This window comes from Gymnoscopelus braueri (assembly GCF_963280865.1).
Source record: "Gymnoscopelus braueri genome assembly, chromosome: 3".
NCBI classification, from domain to species: domain Eukaryota; kingdom Metazoa; phylum Chordata; class Actinopteri; order Myctophiformes; family Myctophidae; genus Gymnoscopelus; species Gymnoscopelus braueri.
In genome coordinates this window covers 38,101,249-38,119,990 of record NC_137612.1, presented here as the reverse complement: position 1 = coordinate 38,119,990, position 18,742 = coordinate 38,101,249, and the positions used below count along the sequence as shown (strand labels likewise).

At 43.3% G+C, this 18,742-nt stretch overlaps 1 protein-coding gene across 1 annotated transcript in view; it reads right to left on the bottom strand.

The window, feature by feature from the left end:
• Positions 1–2,314, bottom strand: part of kaznb (kazrin, periplakin interacting protein b) — a gene marked incomplete at its 5' end in the record, with an annotated part of 88,754 nt that extends 86,440 nt beyond the window's left edge. The window contains one exon of the mRNA XM_080424738.1: positions 1,601–2,314. Coding sequence (XP_080280864.1) covers positions 1,601–1,793 — 193 coding nt within the window. The remainder of the gene's footprint in view (positions 1–1,600) is intronic.
• Positions 2,315–18,742: the final 16,428 nt, after the last annotated feature.

Below are 18,742 nucleotides of genomic sequence, written 5' to 3'. Positions count from 1 at the left end.
AACTGGCTGGTAGGAAATTTGAATTTGAATCCTGGTTCTCATGAGAGAAATGAATGTTTTATGGTTAAAACAGATTTTTGCTGCGCGTGCGTGCGTGCGTGCGTGCGTGCGTGCGTGCGTGCGTGCGTGCGTGCGTGCGTGCGTGCGTGCGTGCGTGCGTGCGTGCGTGTGTGTGTGCGTGTGTGTGTGTGTGTGTGTGTGCGCGTCCGTGCAGTGGGGTGACAGAGTTAGCAAATACGACCTGCCATTGTTAGAACGTGACACATAATATCAACCTCCTCATTACGGACTGTGAAATCAAAGTAGCGTCTGCAGCCACTTTGGCGCAAGAGTTCATTTCCCCTCCCGCTATCATCTTCCTCCAGCATACAACATGTCTAAAGCCTCATTTATGCTCCATCGTACGCAGGCGGTGTGTGCCTAAAAACAGCAGATCTACAAGCTAACAAAGCGTTGCATCCGCGCCACTTTGTGAGCTTGTAGGTCAGCTGTTTTCGGCGTGTGACGCCGTCACACGACTAAGTACATGGTAAATCAGACTTTAATGGCAACAATGTGTGGATGAGAACATTCGCATTTGGTGTCATTAGATCCGCAGTAATACTCATAAACAAAGACCACTATTACAGGCACTGCAGCGTGTTAGAAAGCACATGGCAGCAGACATGAAGCCCAGAACTGGATATCTTAACAAATGAGCAGTGTCAACGAGCCACAGTGAGCAGTCAGCGTCATTTAAAACCCATTCCATCCCCATCTTTCCTCTAGTTTTTTGGCCCGTTTTGGCTCCAGGGGCCTAAGACACAAACTCTAAATGGCCATTTCTACAGTATTGTCTGCAAATACAGTAGCGCCTTTATCCAAAGTGCATCACACACACACACACACACACACACACACACACACACACACACACACACACACACACACACACACACACACACACACACACACACACACACACACACACACACACACACACACACACACACACACAGCGGATGCAACCATGCAAGGTACCAACCACCCTCATATGGTTGCAGTTATGTGTTGAGTGCTCAAGTACACTTCTTCGCCACGAAAAGCCGGTGAATCGAACCAGGAACCGAACGTCACAGAGCTGTGGAAGGGAGTGCAGCCTGCAGAGAAGAGCCTGCAGAGACCTAACCGCTGCCTGGGAAACCAGACTCAGATCCAGCTCTGAACCCGCACTCTCTAACCCCCGAACCCCTCCCTCTTCATAACAACACTCCCCTTCCTTCCAGTTTGGGGAAATACAAGTCAGTGGAGGAACGCTGGAATGAGATTAGTCACCCCACCAATGCATTCTCTGAATACTTCCCACACTCACTCTTCCAAACACACACACATGTTCATGTTCTCACTCTCACAGATGCGCTCACACACACACTTTTATGATAACACACGCACATGGACACACTCACGGGTGCAGGACACACATCTATCCATCTTTCTCTCGCTTTCTCTCAGATACATTCAAATACAATTCAGTCTGCAGACACTGTAAATACATAGAGGCATGGACACAAATCTACACATAAATATACCCCCCTCCACACACACGTGCGGTGCCACTCACCTCGGTAGTGGAGGCTGTCATCGAGGTGGTTGTGCTGACGGTGGTTCTCCAGTGCCGGGGGGCTGCTGGCCCCCAGCTCTGCCAGTCTGCGGCTGGTGGCAGACAGCTCGGAGCGCAGGTTGGTCACCTCCTGGCTGGCAGACTGGATGGCACCGTCAATCCTCTGCGCCAGCTGTTTGTTGTCTTCCATCATTTTAAGGATTTTCCCCTGAGGACCAAATCCACACAGAGCAGCATGGTGTCAAGCATGGAGGGGTGGGTGGCGGTGGGGTGGGGGGGCGCCGCGCGAAACTAAGACCCTGTTCCTCTCCCCTCCTCTTCTCCTGCTCCTCCTCTGCTAATCCTCACACAGTTTAGTCCGCACATAAAAGAACGAGGAAAAACGACAAGCAGCCGGTCCCTGCACTTCTCCCCTTCCGCTAGATGGTGTCTACCTGTTACTGCATACAGAATAACTGTATGGATGACCCGCGATACTGTCAGAGAAGAGAGAGAGAGAGTGTGTGTGTGTGTGTGTGTGTGTGTGTGTGTGTGTGTGTGTGTGTGTGTGTGTGTGTGTGTGTGTGTGTGTGTGTGTGTGTGTGTGTGTGTGCCGGCGAAGGAGAAAGAAAGTGAGTGCGGGAGAAGGGGAGTGAGTGAAAGAGACAGAGTGAGTTAGGGAGAGAGAGAATTACAGCAGGAATAAAGAAAGAGATGCGGCCAGTAGTGGTGTGTAGAATGCGCTGTGTGCAGCTGCTCTCAGAGAGGACCCAGCGCACACAGAGCAGATGACATGCACCCTTTTAAATGGACTGTACCATGTGCTGGAGGACCAGGGGGGGAGAGAGAGAGTTCAGACAGAGTGGGAACTACTCTAACTACAGAGTCTGTCTCCCACACCCTACCTACAGCACAGAGTCTGTAATGAGTTAAGACTCATTTATACTTCGCCCTAAGACAGTGTCTCCCCCCGAAAATCTGTTATTTTCGGGAAGAGACTTTAGCGAGAAGAGGAAAGTAGTCTCTTTCTACTACTTCTACCCACTCTCTCAGAACTTGGCAATAATGTTGGACCCTCTGTGACAAGTACTTGTCAAGTGCTCGCTATCTTTTTCAGTCCAGCCTCCCACTCTCACTTTCTTCGCCCATTTCACTCAAACACCCGCTGTCCTTTTTTTATTTTCAGTCACTCCCTCCCCCTCTTTTTTCTCTTCATAATATATTCATCCCTTTGTCCCGGCAAAGCTCACCCCCACAACGGTGGACCGGGAAAGGGGGCTGGCTCAAAGGCGAGCCGAGGGGAAAACATTTCAACTCTGAGAGCAAACTTAGCATAGGACAGAGACACAGCCTCTGTAATGACTGGAAACAAAGAGCGGAGAGGCCAGCGGAATTACAATTGAGCCTCGGCGAGGACATTATGGGCCTTATTACTCTGATTCCTTATTCAGCGGACCAAAGGATTGATTCCCCCTCCCCCTTATCTTTAAAGCCCGGCAAACAAACCATTTGACCTCAGTTGTTATCCATGATTCCACTGTGAAAGTGAAATCACCAAGGATTGGTTCATCTCAACTTTATGATAAGAAAAGATAAGTTAAGACAAGATCAGATCAGATTTGATCTGTCAGATCAGATCGCGAGAGTGCAGATCAGATCAGGGAAAATAACATACAGTAGGACAAACCTTTATTTATCCCTGGAGGGAAATTCAAGTGGCATAGCAGCAACAGCAGTGAGAGGTGAGAGGAAACATGAGAGGTACAGGTAAGAGTCAAGAATCAAACTAAGATAAATAAGAGTAAAATGAAGATAGAATAAAATAATGAGCTGCTGGCCACAGACATCCTGGATTTCTGAACGACTGAATGAGTGAACAATTTCACATGCTGCTGAGTCGTCGCAGCTTGCAATTTGCATTTGACATTTCATTTCCCAAGCGGGAAAAAAAGAATCATGTTCTGTCTCTGTGTGACGACGACAACAAAAAGTGAGGCTGGCACAGGAGTGACACATCAGTCAGACACTGTCATCCTCGGTTCGGGTGATAACAGCTCGATGCTCATTGGTATTCACACAATGGCGATGGAGAGCAACAAACAAAGCCAGGGTGAGACCGACGGGCCGCGTGACACGCAGCACCGGTTTGATCGCCGTTTCAACAGTTCCACCAGGCAGTCGCTCAACCACGCCCTCGCTTTGTGACGGGGGGACCGTGAGAGTGATGTAGTGCCGCAAGTGGTGTAACAGATCACGTCTCTGTGTGTCTGTCGGATGGGGCTTGTTAGACGGGCCTCAGGGACACCATTACAACAACAGCTGCGGCAGAACAAGGAACTGTGCACGGTTAAAGGGGTATGAAACCCTCGGCTGGTTTTGAAGTTTTGTTTTCCGGTTCAGCTTTACAACTGCAGCAGATTAAACACACGACAGCGTAGTAAGCAATACGACTGCAGCTAATCAAACTAATAATGGGTGTATTAGATTTAGTTGTGTCCAGAGCCACAGTAGTCAATGTACGGACACACCTAATTCTAACATGCCCGTTATTAGGTGCAGTTGCATTGCTTACATCACAGTGTACTCTAAGGTCAGTCTTACACCCCATCCGCACTGCCAGCAAGGCGAGCGATGAAAGAGTAATTAAAATACAAAGTGTTTTAATGAGACTGTCCTGACTTACCGGGAGCGACAGCGTGCGCTGTAAAACGATGTCGTCCACCCCTACAATATTCACTCAGTGTCTTTATTTTTGCAAGGCTTCGCGGCCGTGTCCTCACCACAAACTATTTCAATGGTCGAGATATGCACGCTGCTTTGTGCCCGTTCCTGGAATAGAGCTATTTTGATTGTCAGAAGTTTGAAGGAAATTGGATTTTCAAATGGCATAGTGGACGGACGACAACACATTATCTAGCTGCACCCTCACTTTGTGTTCCTGACGCACTTCATATTTATATTTGAAGATTGTTCATGCCACGCTATAGTGAGACCCTCGTTACTTCATATCTATAGCCCATTTCATTACAGTTCAAACGACTGTCATTAAACAGCATAGCGAGAGAGACCCTCGCTTCATACAGTATTTACGTATATTTCATGCGTATCATATGCAGCATATGGAGAAAAAATATCAGAAGGAGACCGTGTGTGTGCGCCACGCTGTAGCTTCATTCCTTTCCACAATTCTGCTCCTATTATTTATTCATTTATTGGTTCATTTCATATGTTCAGGCAATGTCGCAACACCATGCCGATGCTCCATATCAGAACGTTGGATCTCTCGCTCGCTGGCAGTGCGGATGGGGTGTTATGCAGACCGCCCTGTTTTTACCCTGCTGTTGTTTTTCAACTTCAACTTCATTGCCGCATCATAGGTTTACAGTGGGTGAAATTCATGGTCATATAAGCTCCCATCATGTGCAGTTTTCAAGAAAAGAAAAAAAGAGATAGGAAGAAAACTAGGAGAACAGGTCAGATATGTAAAATATTCCTAATAATGAGTATAACCTGAGCTGAAAAACAAACTACAAAATCAGTCTAGAGCAAGGGTCTTCAACGTTTTTCAGATCTCTGAGAGAGAGATGAAGCAGGGACCCCCACTACATATCGTAGAAAATTGTGTTGCAGATTAAACTTTTTCATAGATTTCATAGATAGCTTCATAGACTTGTTTGACAGCACTATAATTTTTTTTGTTTGCTTACACAATGTGTATTTTCATAAATGTAACCACTTAAATCCTCAATTCTTGCTAAACTAAATGGTGCATTTATATAGCGCTTTTATCCAAAGCGCTTTACATAGATTGTGCATTACATTCACCCATTCACCACCACCACACACACATTCATACACCGATGGCGGAGGAAACCATGCAAGGCACCAACCTGCTCATCGGGAGCAATTAGGAGTTCAACGTCTTGCTCAAGGAGACTTCGACACTAACTCTGGTGGAGCCTGGGATCGAACTGGGAACCTCACGGTTCCCATCCGGCCGCTCTACCGGTCACTCTAGCCCTGAGCCACTGCCGCCCCCTATACTTGGTCTATACCCTACACCAAATGTCTTTGTAGGTCGGACCCCCTGTAGTAACTCTGAGGACCCCGTGGGAGTCCTGGACTGCCTGTTGAAGACCCATGGTCTATCTAGAGTTTCAATCCCCCTTTTAATCCAACTCTGAGAAATGACTTACGGGGTCCATTTGGTTCCATTTGTACATGCTCTGAGTTACAAGCAAACCCATAAGGGTGTGATGTATTAAAATACATCAACAGGACAGTTTTTACCGTTCTCAGGAAAGACTTGCGCTGGCATCAGCGATTTGGTTCACCTCGCACAGCAATCAGAATGCTTTCACAGCCTCTCTTGGTCACACCGCATGATGAGAGATACCGCATTTGCTGTGTTGTGTAAACACACAGCTGAGGGTCCTGAAGTTAGGATATGTTTTTGTTTCCCTCCATTATGGAATGATGATGGAGGGGGTTGTGCTTATTGCCACACAATTGCTCCTCCTTATAAACAAAGTGACAGTTGAGGCCTATTGCACACGAAGCCACCACAACCACCTCCGTCTCTGTCTGGGCCTAGTGGGGCAAGGCTCGCATGCGCTGGAATGTGAGGAAATGAATGCTTTTCGGGGTCACGGGTCACGCAGTGTCCCAGATACACACCAATAGACAGACAAATACTTTGCGGACACATCATTTGTGGCATGTCTGGACATGTCATCCTCTGTCTCCGCAGCCAGACTGTAAGAGTATAGAACCATAGCGTACATCAGAGAGGAGCGGGAACTTGGCCGTCTCACTTAAAGGGGTTGTAACTGATATTTTTTGTCTTAAATATCTCTATATTCCGATAGCAATCATAGAGTGTTTGTTCAATAACAGGGGTTTCCCTGTCTCTCCAGCTTTTTAGCAAACAGAAAATACAATTTCAGGACAGGATAAAAATGTTCGCGAATCAGGAGAGAGAACTCATACAGGATACAGGAAGTGAAACTGGAAGTAATGAAACAAAAAAGGCAGATACATTATTTTTGTGGAGTTCTCTTTCCTGACTGGATCAAATTGAACCTGAAAATGGAAAATGGGAATAAGGTTTAATTTTTAACAAAACCATATTATTTTATTATTTTCTTTTCATCATAAAACATACCATATTTAATGATGATTGATTGATGATGATTTTTTCTTTATTAAAGTGTCATGCTTCCAAAGGAAGCCCAGCCCATATGGACTTACAGGACACTAGCATTTCATTTGACAAACGATAAACCGACATAATAATTCAAAAACAATAAACAAACAAATAACAAACTAAAACACTCAAGCTTCCTGCCCATGGCAGATTACATAAATACAACATAAAATACAACATTGGGCCTGTTACCTCACAACTCTCAGTTCTTTATCATTTTATTCTTATTTTTTTTAAATTGTATTCAAATGTCCTTTTAAAATGTGTTTCTCATGTCTTAATGCTTAATGTTTTATTCAAAGCACTTTGAATTGCCTTGCTGTTGAACTGTGCTGTACAGAATAAACTTGCCTTGCCTCAGATAACCAGCACTCCCACCAGTAAGGCTTTTGGTTCCTGCTCTTTCCAAACTTGGCAGAGAGTTTTGTGTTGTGTTTGCTAACTTGCTTGATGCCATTAATGGGAAGTGTAATTAAGTGTGCCATGGGCGCGCCGTTAAAAAGAGCTATTGATAAACAGTCACCACAACTGTCTGCCTTGGTTAATTGAATATCGACTAATCCCCGGCACACTGGAACGTTCTCTATTTTTTCCCCCCAATAGCAATGTGATATAGTGCCCTGGTCAAGTATTTATACAAGTCTTATCAGGGGGCCAGGGAGGACTATCCAACCCCACTAAAACACACTTCCCTAATGTCCATCAAATGCTGTGAGAACCAGATAGCAGTCTGTGGTGTTGATGGCTGTGAGGGCGGGTACCTGTCTGTAAAACATGCTGCTGTGTCATGTCACCTCGGGCTGAGTAAATGCGAGCGTTCAGGGACTCTGTGCACGATCAACAAACATGTACGATAAGGTAACACCAATGTGGGTGTATTTATGTGCTGAGCATGAGGATCAATGAGAGACAGAGGGGGAACACTTTCACACGTCACGTCGGATTGTTGGTCATGTGTTGGGGTCAAGGACATCGCGTACGTCTGCTCAGACCAGTGCGTTCATGTGTGGTGAGAGGGCCATCATACATGAACAGAGAATTTTGTGAGTAAAGGCAGCAGCCCCACACACACACACAGCACCTCTCAAGCTCAATATTTAAACCAGGCGGCAAGCATCCAGATTTTAAAATGAGGCCAATAAGAAAGAGCCGTTTCCCTGCCGTTCTCATTAATGGCCCAGCAGATGTAGCCATTTCCCCTCCTGCTGGCTGCAGAAAAACAAACACTTCATTCAAGTGAATGAGGTTTACACTTGATTGCTAGTTTAAAGTATTTTTTACAATTAAATGCGTTAAATAAATTATGGTCCTATTCATTTGAAAATTAATGATAAAGTAGGGTATGCTTCTAGGGCTTCTACTGGTTCTACTGATTGAAGTCCCGCCCTCGCTGCTCTTCTGGCCAATAGCATTTGTTTCCGGTTGCTTTTAGGGTCCGGGAGTTCCATGATGGCGGATTAGAATTAGCCCGAAAAAGTGGCTTCAAAACGGGTCTGTAGAAACCAATTGGGTTTCCTTCGTCTATATATATTTTTTTACAGTCTATGATTTAAACACATACCACGCATACTGGTACATGACACTTTGCATATGAACCACATTAACTCTATTTTGACCATGTCAGTGAAGGCACTTATTTTTTTAAATAAGAAAATAATTAATTAGAAAATTGCAGAAGCTTACGTGTCGCGTTGCGTTGTGAGCTTTTAGATCGGATATTTTCACTATTTGTGGTTCAATAAAGTATATAGGGCTTAAGTGAATAAGACATATACATATATGTAAATACATACTGTATTTATACAAACACACTACATACAAGTACTGATTATATTTAGAAGGAACCATGCACACAGCATCTTTACGCACCTCAAACTGCACTATGACTAATGTACATACATTTTTCTTTTTCTTTACTTTACTTTGTGCTCTGATCTATAAGCTCACTACATATCGCAGATGTGACACGATGAGAGCTTACGGATCAACTATTTTCGGTCCACGACACAGTCGCACAACGAAGTACAAATCGGTTTTTAGACAACAGTGGCTCAGTAAACCATGATTGTGGTTTGAACAGTGAAGTGGTGCAACCACGCTGGTGCTTAGAATTGGGTTGAAAGAAAATGCATGCTGGGACAGAAACATTTAGATTCAAAACACTAGCTCAGTCTTCTGGATTTACTGACAGTCTTAAATACGAATAATCCTGTTTGAAAACATTTGGTGCATGTAACAGAAAACAAGATTTTGGCAGCCCACTGCACCATCAAATAAGATTTCTTAGAATAGAAACAGATTTTATAACGATGATAAATGTCTTTATTTATAAATAGGCCATGGCTTCCCTCCAGGAAATATGATTTGGCTAACAGAATGTAATCTGCATTTCTATCAATGGCGTGCATTTCTATAGAGCCTTATTAAGCGCCTTACAATGTGTGTCACATTCACACGCCGATGGTGGAGGCAACCATGCAAGGAAGGCACCATCGGCAGCAGGTAGGGTAAACTCTTCTCATTCCTTTCCATCTATACTGTATTCTCTGAAAAAACGATGTACTCTATAGTACCTTTACATGAACCAGATGTCCCTGGCATGGTAAGTATGTCACTACTTTCCTTTTAATTTAATTGGCCGAACGACTAAATTGGGGGAAAAAACGGGTAAAAAACACCATAAAAATTACAAAATAAAAAATAAACAGTGTGGCTCCCATGTGGATCTCGAACTTCATGTGAGCCGTGACCACCCTGTTGCATGAGTCATCTACTGTATGATGTCAGTCATCTATTACATACAGTATAAATGGTAAGTGGTAAATGGTGCATTTATATAGCGCTTTTATCCAAAGCGCTTTACATAGATTGTGCATTACATTCACCCATTCACACACACATTCATACACCGATGGCAGAGGAAACCATGGAAGGCACCAACCTGCTCATCGGGAGCAATTAGGGGTTCGGCGTCTTGCTCAAGGACACTTCGACACTGACTCTGGGGGAGCCCGGGTATCGAACTGGGAACCTTGCGGTTGCCATCCGGCCGCTCTACCGGCCACTCTACCCCTGAGCCACTGCCGCCAGTATACAATATATCCATGACGTATGACTCCACATTTGGGAAGGTTTCACAGTCCCTTTGGCTTCCATTATAAAATGTAAGTTTAAATATTTCAAAAAGTATAAACCGTGAAAAAAAATTATGGAATGTACTTCTGTTGTCTACAGACAGTGTACACAAGAAATTTGGTGCTGACCTGGCGGTTTGTGAGATTACAGACAGACAGACAGACAGACAGACAGACAGACAGACAGACACACACACTCTCATAGATGGCTAACCTCTCGCAGAGCCATGCCCTAAAATAGTTTTAAACTTTAATCTCCCAAATCAACCAAATTAGTCATGGTGGTGCTAATGGAAGTTAATTTCAGTCCATACTGTGTGTGCTATAGTAAGTCCAAATATAAGCCCTCTACTTGACACAAAGAATGGTACAATTTCCCCCCAGGACTACGGGCTAATCTATACTAATCTATATTTTGTCGCACAACTATTTCACTTCGACAAAAAATATCGGGAGAGTGAGACCAACAGACATAAAACTTACCGATTGTACATTTAAACTGTATGCTTTGCGTACTTTGTGAACTGTGTGTGTATGTGTTTGTGTGTATGTGTGCATGTGTATGCGTGCCAGCTAGGGGGTTACCTGGAGAATCTAAAAGGAAATGGCAAGTTAAGAAACAAGATTTTTCTCCTGTTCTACAGAAACTACAGAATATGTGATGACAGACAGACAGACAGACGGACGGACGGTTGTACAGAATGGACAGAAAAGACGATTAAAAACATGTCCCTGCCACTTGTGTTGAACCCAGACTGTGGTGTGTGAACCTGCTGAGCCAGAGGCAGCACGTTCACCGTTCAGAATACAAATGTTCAGTCAGACTGCACATCTACAGTACAGTATGCAAATGTCACAGCAGGAGCAAAACTACTTATGTCAGCGTGTGAGTGGCATTTGGCCCCTCCCACTCACCCTGTGTGATGAAACAGAGGGGCATTGATGGTGGAAAACAGTACGTGAGAACGGAAACTCAACTCTCATTCTTCATGCGTACTACTGCTACTGCAGTGGTTCTCAACCTATGGGCCGGGACCCACTGGTGGGCCGTGAGGGCATTGCAAGTGGGCCCCCAAATAAAAATGCAATAATCTGTTTTCATAATTATACCAATAAAAAAGAACAAAGTATACCATGTTAGTTCCATTGATCCAAGCTGGAACACAATCGATCGTGTGTGAATTGTGTGGAAAATGCACACGGCCCACCCATCTGACCCAGATGACACAGCCAAATGGCTGCCTTGTTAAGTGGTCAGATGGGTGCGCCGCAAAAGCTTTCCAGGTTTTGAAGTGCATGGGCCCTGATCCAGAAAAGGTTGAGGACCACTGTAATACTGTATTTGTGATTCTCTGCAACCCTCCTTCTATCTCTCTCCCTCTCTCCCTCCCTCCCTCTCCAAGCCTCCAATGCCAGTCAGTGAAACTGAGTTTTGCAAAAAAAAATATCGAACAGCTAAGTACTGCGTGAGCAATAAATCATCGCACTTCAAGCCCCAAACCACCTGCCTACGTTTGCAGTCGATCTTTTGCAGTGCCGTATGCAGATATACAATACTTCTCAAAGTGCAGTCTTTTATCGACCAAAAAACGCTCGTTCAATCCTTCTCCATGATTACAGTGCCGTCAACCCGGGGGGATAATCTCTCATCTACACTCTCTCACCACGGCTCTATGGTTGGGATCCTTAAGGAATCTGACCGTTAAGAGGGAGTTATTAAGGAACTGAAATTGCTTAAATCCTAAACGGTTCCATTTAATGATTACAATAGGGTTCCAAATGGACCCTTACAGGTCTGTAACCATGTGATAAACAGGTTCCGTTAACTGTTCCAAATGTGATGGAACCGATTGCGTTTCCTCAAAGTTGGATCCGGTTCCGAATAGCAACCCTATAGGCTTGACTGGCACAGAGACAATTTAGTATTTACCATAGCTAAACACAGGCCAATATAGGCTGATTAGACCTGGGGGAGAAGGACCAGTGGTGGATAGTAACTTACTACACTGACTTACTTGAGTATCTGTACTTTACATTTGTAAGTTTGGATACTTTCGCTCCACTATACAATTTCAAAGACCAAATATTGTACTTTTGTACATAATGAACTAAACACTTAAAGGGATATTTCACTTTAAGTGTTCACTTTGGGTCATTTTATCGTCTACACAGGCTTTTGTGAGCCCCAGACCGTTTTTAAGTTGCTTGATTCAGTATTTAGATATTTGATATTCATTTTATCAGACACGCCCCCTTCCTGTACAAACCCATTATAACTTCAAACTCCAATTTTAACATGTTAGATTCATCAAAAACACCCGTCCTTGGTTCTGGTGACTCACCCTGCCCTCATAATATGCGAGGGGGCCGTGTTTTTTTTATTACGTTTTTCATTTATTTTATTTTATTATTTTATTGTATTACATTTTTTTCATTTTTAACTCAAAAAGTTATCGAAAAAACACGGCCCCCTCGCGTATTAGGAGGGCAGGGTGAGTTGAATCAAGCAACTTAAAAACGGTCTGGGGGGCTCACAAAAGCCTGAGTAGACGATAAAATTACCCAACGTTTTTTTGAAAGTGAAATATCCCTTTAAGCCGTATTTCAAATGTAGTCGAAAATAGACAAGAAGCTCACAATGACACAATATTTTTTCTGAAAATCTTTGATACATTGATATTAAAAATAAAATGTACTTTGTAATTTGTACATTTGAATACGTTTGGGAAAGGTTTCACAGTCCCTTTGACTTTCATTATACAATTTAAGTTAAATATTTCAAAAAGCAAAAAATGTATTTTTAAAAGCAAGTACTCCAGAACTCTAACTCAAGTACAAATTCGACATGGCAACTTTCATGTATACTTTTAGTAATATTTCACCAGGAGTATTTACACACTCAAGTACTGGGTTCAAGTACTGAATACTGAATAGTGGTATTTTGTCTACGACTATCTCACCATGGCTCAGAGACCATTTCCCATCCCTGGGGGCAGGCCAATATAGGCTGATTAGACCCTGGGGGAGAAGGACCAATTATCTGCCACAAAAACAAAAAAGTGTGACCACCAAGTCCTCGTTGAGCTCCACTCTAACGCCCACGGCGCATATCCGTCCGTCCTCCATTCTAATACCTCACCACGTTGACACAAGCCTCTCCAGTCACAGATAACAGCAGACAGGGTAGAGGATGGAACGCTGCTTGCCAGAGGCCTTGATGGGAATTAAGATAAAAGGTCTGAGTGGGAGGCTATTATACTTGGTCGTACAACGGTGTTGCGCGCCAAAAATAGCCGATAAACAAGCTCACAACGCGTCTAATCCGCAATGCGTTGTGAGCTTGTATATCAGCTATTTTCCGGTGCATGACAACATTGTACAGTATGACGGAGCATAGTTTAGGCATAAAGGTGAATAGAGGAATGAGGACGAGGGGTAAGGGTGTTGTCTGGTATGTGAAGAAACATGTTGGAGACAGGAGAAGGTATATCTGATAACGACACCAACAACAGCAAGTTTCTTATCTCCAGGCCGGTTTTGTCTCGTACCTTTCCTTTATCTCACCTTTGCTCAATGCTGGCTATTTTATGTCACTACACCCCACCACCGCCCCAAGGGTGTCTGACCCTGTGCATCTTGGAATGCAGCAGGGTCTCTCTAGTACTACAGATTCAGATTTGAACGTAGTATCTCTGTTTTGCAAAGTTGCAAAACACCTGCCAATTGCCTCGACTTAAATTCATTCCATATCCTCTTACTACCTTCAACTCTAACAGATATTACGGGCACCAACTTTGGGCCGAATTTGACATACTGTCCCCAATCAACTGGTCTGAGGTCCAAAATGTGTCCCCAGAAGTTGCCCATATCAGGAAGGAACACACACACTCACACTTTACACCAGATGTGGAACGCTCCGGCACGGAAGCTGTGCGTGTGCCGCACCCATACAAGTGCACCAGACCCAAGCAGATACGGCAAAAATAGACCAGATGTTTTTTGCACTTGTATTGGTGCGGCACAGGCTGCCGCACCGGAACTGTTCCGCATCGTTCCACCATCTGGTACACACACGCACGTACACACACAGAGAGAGAGGCGGGGCTGATACAAAAGGTGGTGTGTCAAGCATGTAACAGTGCACACTCAGCTGCCTCTGTAATGTTTAATTGCATTCCCCTCCCCCATGATTGGTTCCCAGCACTCTCTCCTGGAGGAGGCACAATTACAGGGTTGTGTCGAGACAATGAGAGAGATATGCCTCCTGCTCACTCACAAGGGAGATGAGAAAGATGGCAGTGACAGTATTATCATCATCAACATAATCAAAGTGTCATCTGAACGAATCCAGGCCATGTAGAACCAGTGGAGTAGGCTTAAGTATTGACAGCTTTATTACAGCCTAGATCCAAGAGAGAAAATTATAGATCAGGACTATTGACCTGCAGCTGAACGCAATAGCCCAGTAGGAGAGCTACCAGCATGTAAAATGGATCCCTGGATAATGCTGGATAAAGCTTACCGCTTTAGCCCTGGTGTCCTTGACTTATTTCGAAAATAGCAGATCTGAGCGTGTAGATCAGCTATTTTCTAAATAAGTTAGACCTTGTTTAAAATAGGGCTTAAAGCCAGGGGAATTTTACTTTTTTGCATTTTCATGCATACTATGGCTTTTGTGTGCACCCCAGACTGTTTCTAAGTTGCTTTATTCAATATTTAGACATTTGATATTAATTTTCCTATATCAACCCATTCAACTTCAAAGACACATTGAAAACGCATCCCTGGTTCTGGTGAATGATATTGTGCTTGTAATGAATGGGGAGACGTTCATTTTTCAATTAGTTATTTCATTATGTTCATATTTTCTTTAATGTTGCATCAAGGAGTGCTGAAAGTCCATGCATGAAATCCATGAAGTCTGTGGCTGAAATAACTAATTGAAAAATGAAGGTTTCCCCATTCATTATAAAGACAATATCACTCACCAGAAGCAGGGAATCTATCGTGGTAAGTTTGAAGTTGAATGGACTTATATAAAGTAGGAGGAGGGCGTGGCTGATCAAATGAATACCAAAAATCTAAATGTTGAATCAAGCAACTTAAAAACTGTCTGGGGTACACACAAAAGCCAGAGTAGATGTGAAAATGACACCAGAAGTGTTTCCCTTTACATTGTTAGAATACCTCTAGTCTAGAGGTAAATCATTCTCTACCATGTGTTGAGAGACCTTGTTCATTCATTATCAGTTCTCTCTCTCTCTGTCTCAGTTTCTCTCTGTCTCAGTCACTCTCAGTTGCTCTCTTCTTCTTCTCCTTCCTCCATCTCCCAGAGCTCAAGAGTGGTTTTTCAGGGCAGAATGCAATGGAAATCACCCTGACAGCACTTTCCCTCTTGATTTATGATATACATTTAGCTATTTATTGGCTAATCATGGCGGGCTGCTGAGAGCGGGCTAGAGTATGTGGATGGGGACAGCCTTTAGACACGACAGAGAGATGAATGGGCAAGGCTGCTGTCAGCCATTCCCCGTGAATATCAGCGAGATGGGCAGAAGATTGTTTTGTAACCTGCCTAATTAATCTAGGAAGCGACGATCATGATTGTGGTTACTGGAGCAAGACACGCATAGCAGTAATTGATGCCAGGTAAGCCATTTTCCACTGGAGGTCTGCAGTGAAAGCAGTGCTGTTTTAACTGAAATCAAATAAGAATTTACAGCTCCTCTGCACCAAAAGACCACCGGCCAACACCGCTGGAGAGCTGCAGTCAAATGATGGACAGCTATGGGCTTATACCACTGGTTCTCAAAGTGGGTTCTGGGGACCACAGGGATCCTTGCGGGGGTTCCAGGCGGTCCCATGAGGAACAATTTACTTTAAATGTGTTATGAGCTTGTAGATCAACTTGTTTTATGTGGAAATAATCTTGACAAATCTTTTCTTATGGGGGTCCCCGGCACAAATGCTTTTCACATGGGTGTCCGGGGCCAAATACATATCGAGTTGTGAGGTCCTGGGCAAATGTTTGAGAACTACTGGCTTAGAAAAAACAGTGCTAATCCCCTCTCAGATATATCCGCAAAGGCTATTGATTATATGGGACTCCATCTCACTGACATTGGTTTCTGTTCAGGTCAATGATTTCAGTCAATGAGAAGACCTACAGCAAAACTATTTATTTATTTATTAGACCTCTGATGTTTTGTCTCTCTCTGAATGGCAATGTTGATGATCTTATAAGGCTTTCCTACTGTACATAGTCGAGCCTACAGAATATTCTGTCACAGCTTTATACATTCTACAATTCAATATTCTGTACACGTTTTCCATCGACTCTGCAGCTCCAAGTGACTTCCTCAATCCCCTCTTATCAGGGATGCATATTCATACTGTAACAAAAATAAGCGATTCTCTTTTAACTTAGCACTACAAATTTTGATCAAGGTCCAAGAATGAGGGGAAACGCTAAAAATAAAACCCTGTGAGAATGTCATGGGGTCAAATGTTACTCTATTTTTGGACACAATGACACAGTAACTCTGATGTTAAGAGGATTTCAAACTCCAAGGCTGGGAAACTTAAAAGTAACGTGGCATACTGTGCAAGACAGACATCATTGTTGTTAAAGTACTTAATAGTAAAGAAATATAGCTAACATGTTGGAACAAGCACACAAGAGAGATTGGCAGTTTTGAACATCAAAACTTGTGGAGTTGTGAAGTAATTTATTATATTTCAACACTTATCTCTGCGAGGGAGCCAAGTTATCAGAAGGACTAAATTGAAAGACAGTCAAGCGTGCAGCGGGGAGTCCGTGAAAGAAACATTGCAGAGTGACCTGACTGGCAAAAAAGTAGTCAGTGTTCCAGGCTTTAGCATATGTCTCACACACACACACGTTTGTATTACTATACTTGTGAGGACATCAACATTTTAGGACAACAATTTTATGAATGGCATTTTATTTTGGCCGCCATTTTTAACCGTATGCCAAAAAATAGCAGATGAAGCTCACAACGTGTCCCACTGCGACGCGTTGTGAGCTTGTAGATCGGCTATTTTTCGGGTGCACGACACCGAGCACACAACTTAGTAAATCAGGCGTAACTCTAATTTCTTCTTAGGCCTTTCACGACAATCGGACACTGCATTCGTGATTTGAGGCATTTTGTTACAAAAACGTGTTTTGCTAAATTAGACCTGCTGGTGGCACTATAACAGGCCAATGTGAAAAGGGTGGCATTTCTTCCTCGGCCTAGTGGGAATATGCGTGTGACTGCTTTCATGATTTGAGGCATTTTGTTCAAAAAACTGACCAATCCTGCAAACTTTGGAAGCCAACCTTAGCCAATGAGGATGGAAAGTGGAAAATCGGACAGATCTGTGTTGATCACAGGACTATAGAGATACTGTGTACCGATTTGCATGACGTTTGGATAAAATCTGTAGGAGTAAATGGGTTATGCACAAATAACCTCCTGATGGCACTATAACAGGCCCATGTGAAAAAATTGGGGCAGAGGTTCTGAATAGGCATCCAGGGAGTGTGTGTGCACAGTTTCGCAGCGACAGGGCCAACGGTGCCGGCTGCTCGCGGACAGACGGACACACGGAAGGACGGACGGACAGGTGCAAAACATACTCTCTCGCCATACCGAGACAATGAATACATTGTCTTTTTTTTAAGACCAAAATAAACTACTACTACATATGGTCCAGTCCCCACAAGCATAACACAAACACACACGCACACCGAGTGTCATCGCATTCACACACAAATACACCCACTCATGCGTGCAGGCACAGTACTACTAAGCTCACACACAGGATTATTAATATGCAAAAGCAATTAGATGCAAAACCACAACACTACAGAATAACTGCCAACCTGACAGCGGGTCTTTGATTCTTTTAATTACTGCAATATGGCTGAGTCATCCATGAACGTAATGGAAGGAATGGAGGTTCATCCTGCCCACTGCACAGATGTTACAGGATAGAGCCGTTCACTCGAGGTGATGTATACTTTAGTCCAAAAGAGCAAAGCATTTATGCTAATGTAGTTGGAGAGGCAAACTGTGCTGATGAGCTGTTTTTCTATCCCGTCTCGTATTTAATGGCTGCGACTTATTCTAATTGTAAATGCATATGATTTAAATGTGTTTAATAAGCTTGTTTCTCCTATAGTAGCGGATAATTGAATTAAATCTGCATTTCCTTTTTTCCTGAATTCTAAACTTCTCTTGCCCTGGGAGTTGAGGCCTTTAATCACTTGAACCCCAGCGTCTCAATTCTGGGGCAAACGATAATAGCAGATCTACAAGCTCACCAAGCATTGCGACGTGTTGTGAGCTTTTAGATCTGCTATTTTTAGTAGCAATAGTTTATAATGCGCTTAAAAGGCATCATAACACTCATTATAAATGTTTATAATTATGCATAACAACTTCTAACAAGTTTTATGAAGTATTATTTATGAAGTAGGTAGCTGATATATTGCACTTTTACTTTAGAGCTAGGTATACTCTTAGTTGCTTGTTTTAGAAGAGAATGCACTTAATACTTCTGGTGATTAGTAGTTTCGTTCCCTACCTATGTTGAATGCACTTATTGTAAGTCGCTTTGGATAAAAGCGTCTACTAAAATGTTGCTAAAATTTAGCAGCTAAATGACTAATGTAATGTAGCCTATTAGTACTGGTCATAATGCATTATAAGTTCAGCGGAACAGCACATACATTTTTAACTACCATAACTTGGTCAGCTATAGTGTCGTTATAAGTTGTTATGCACAATTACAAACATTAATAGCAAGTGTAAT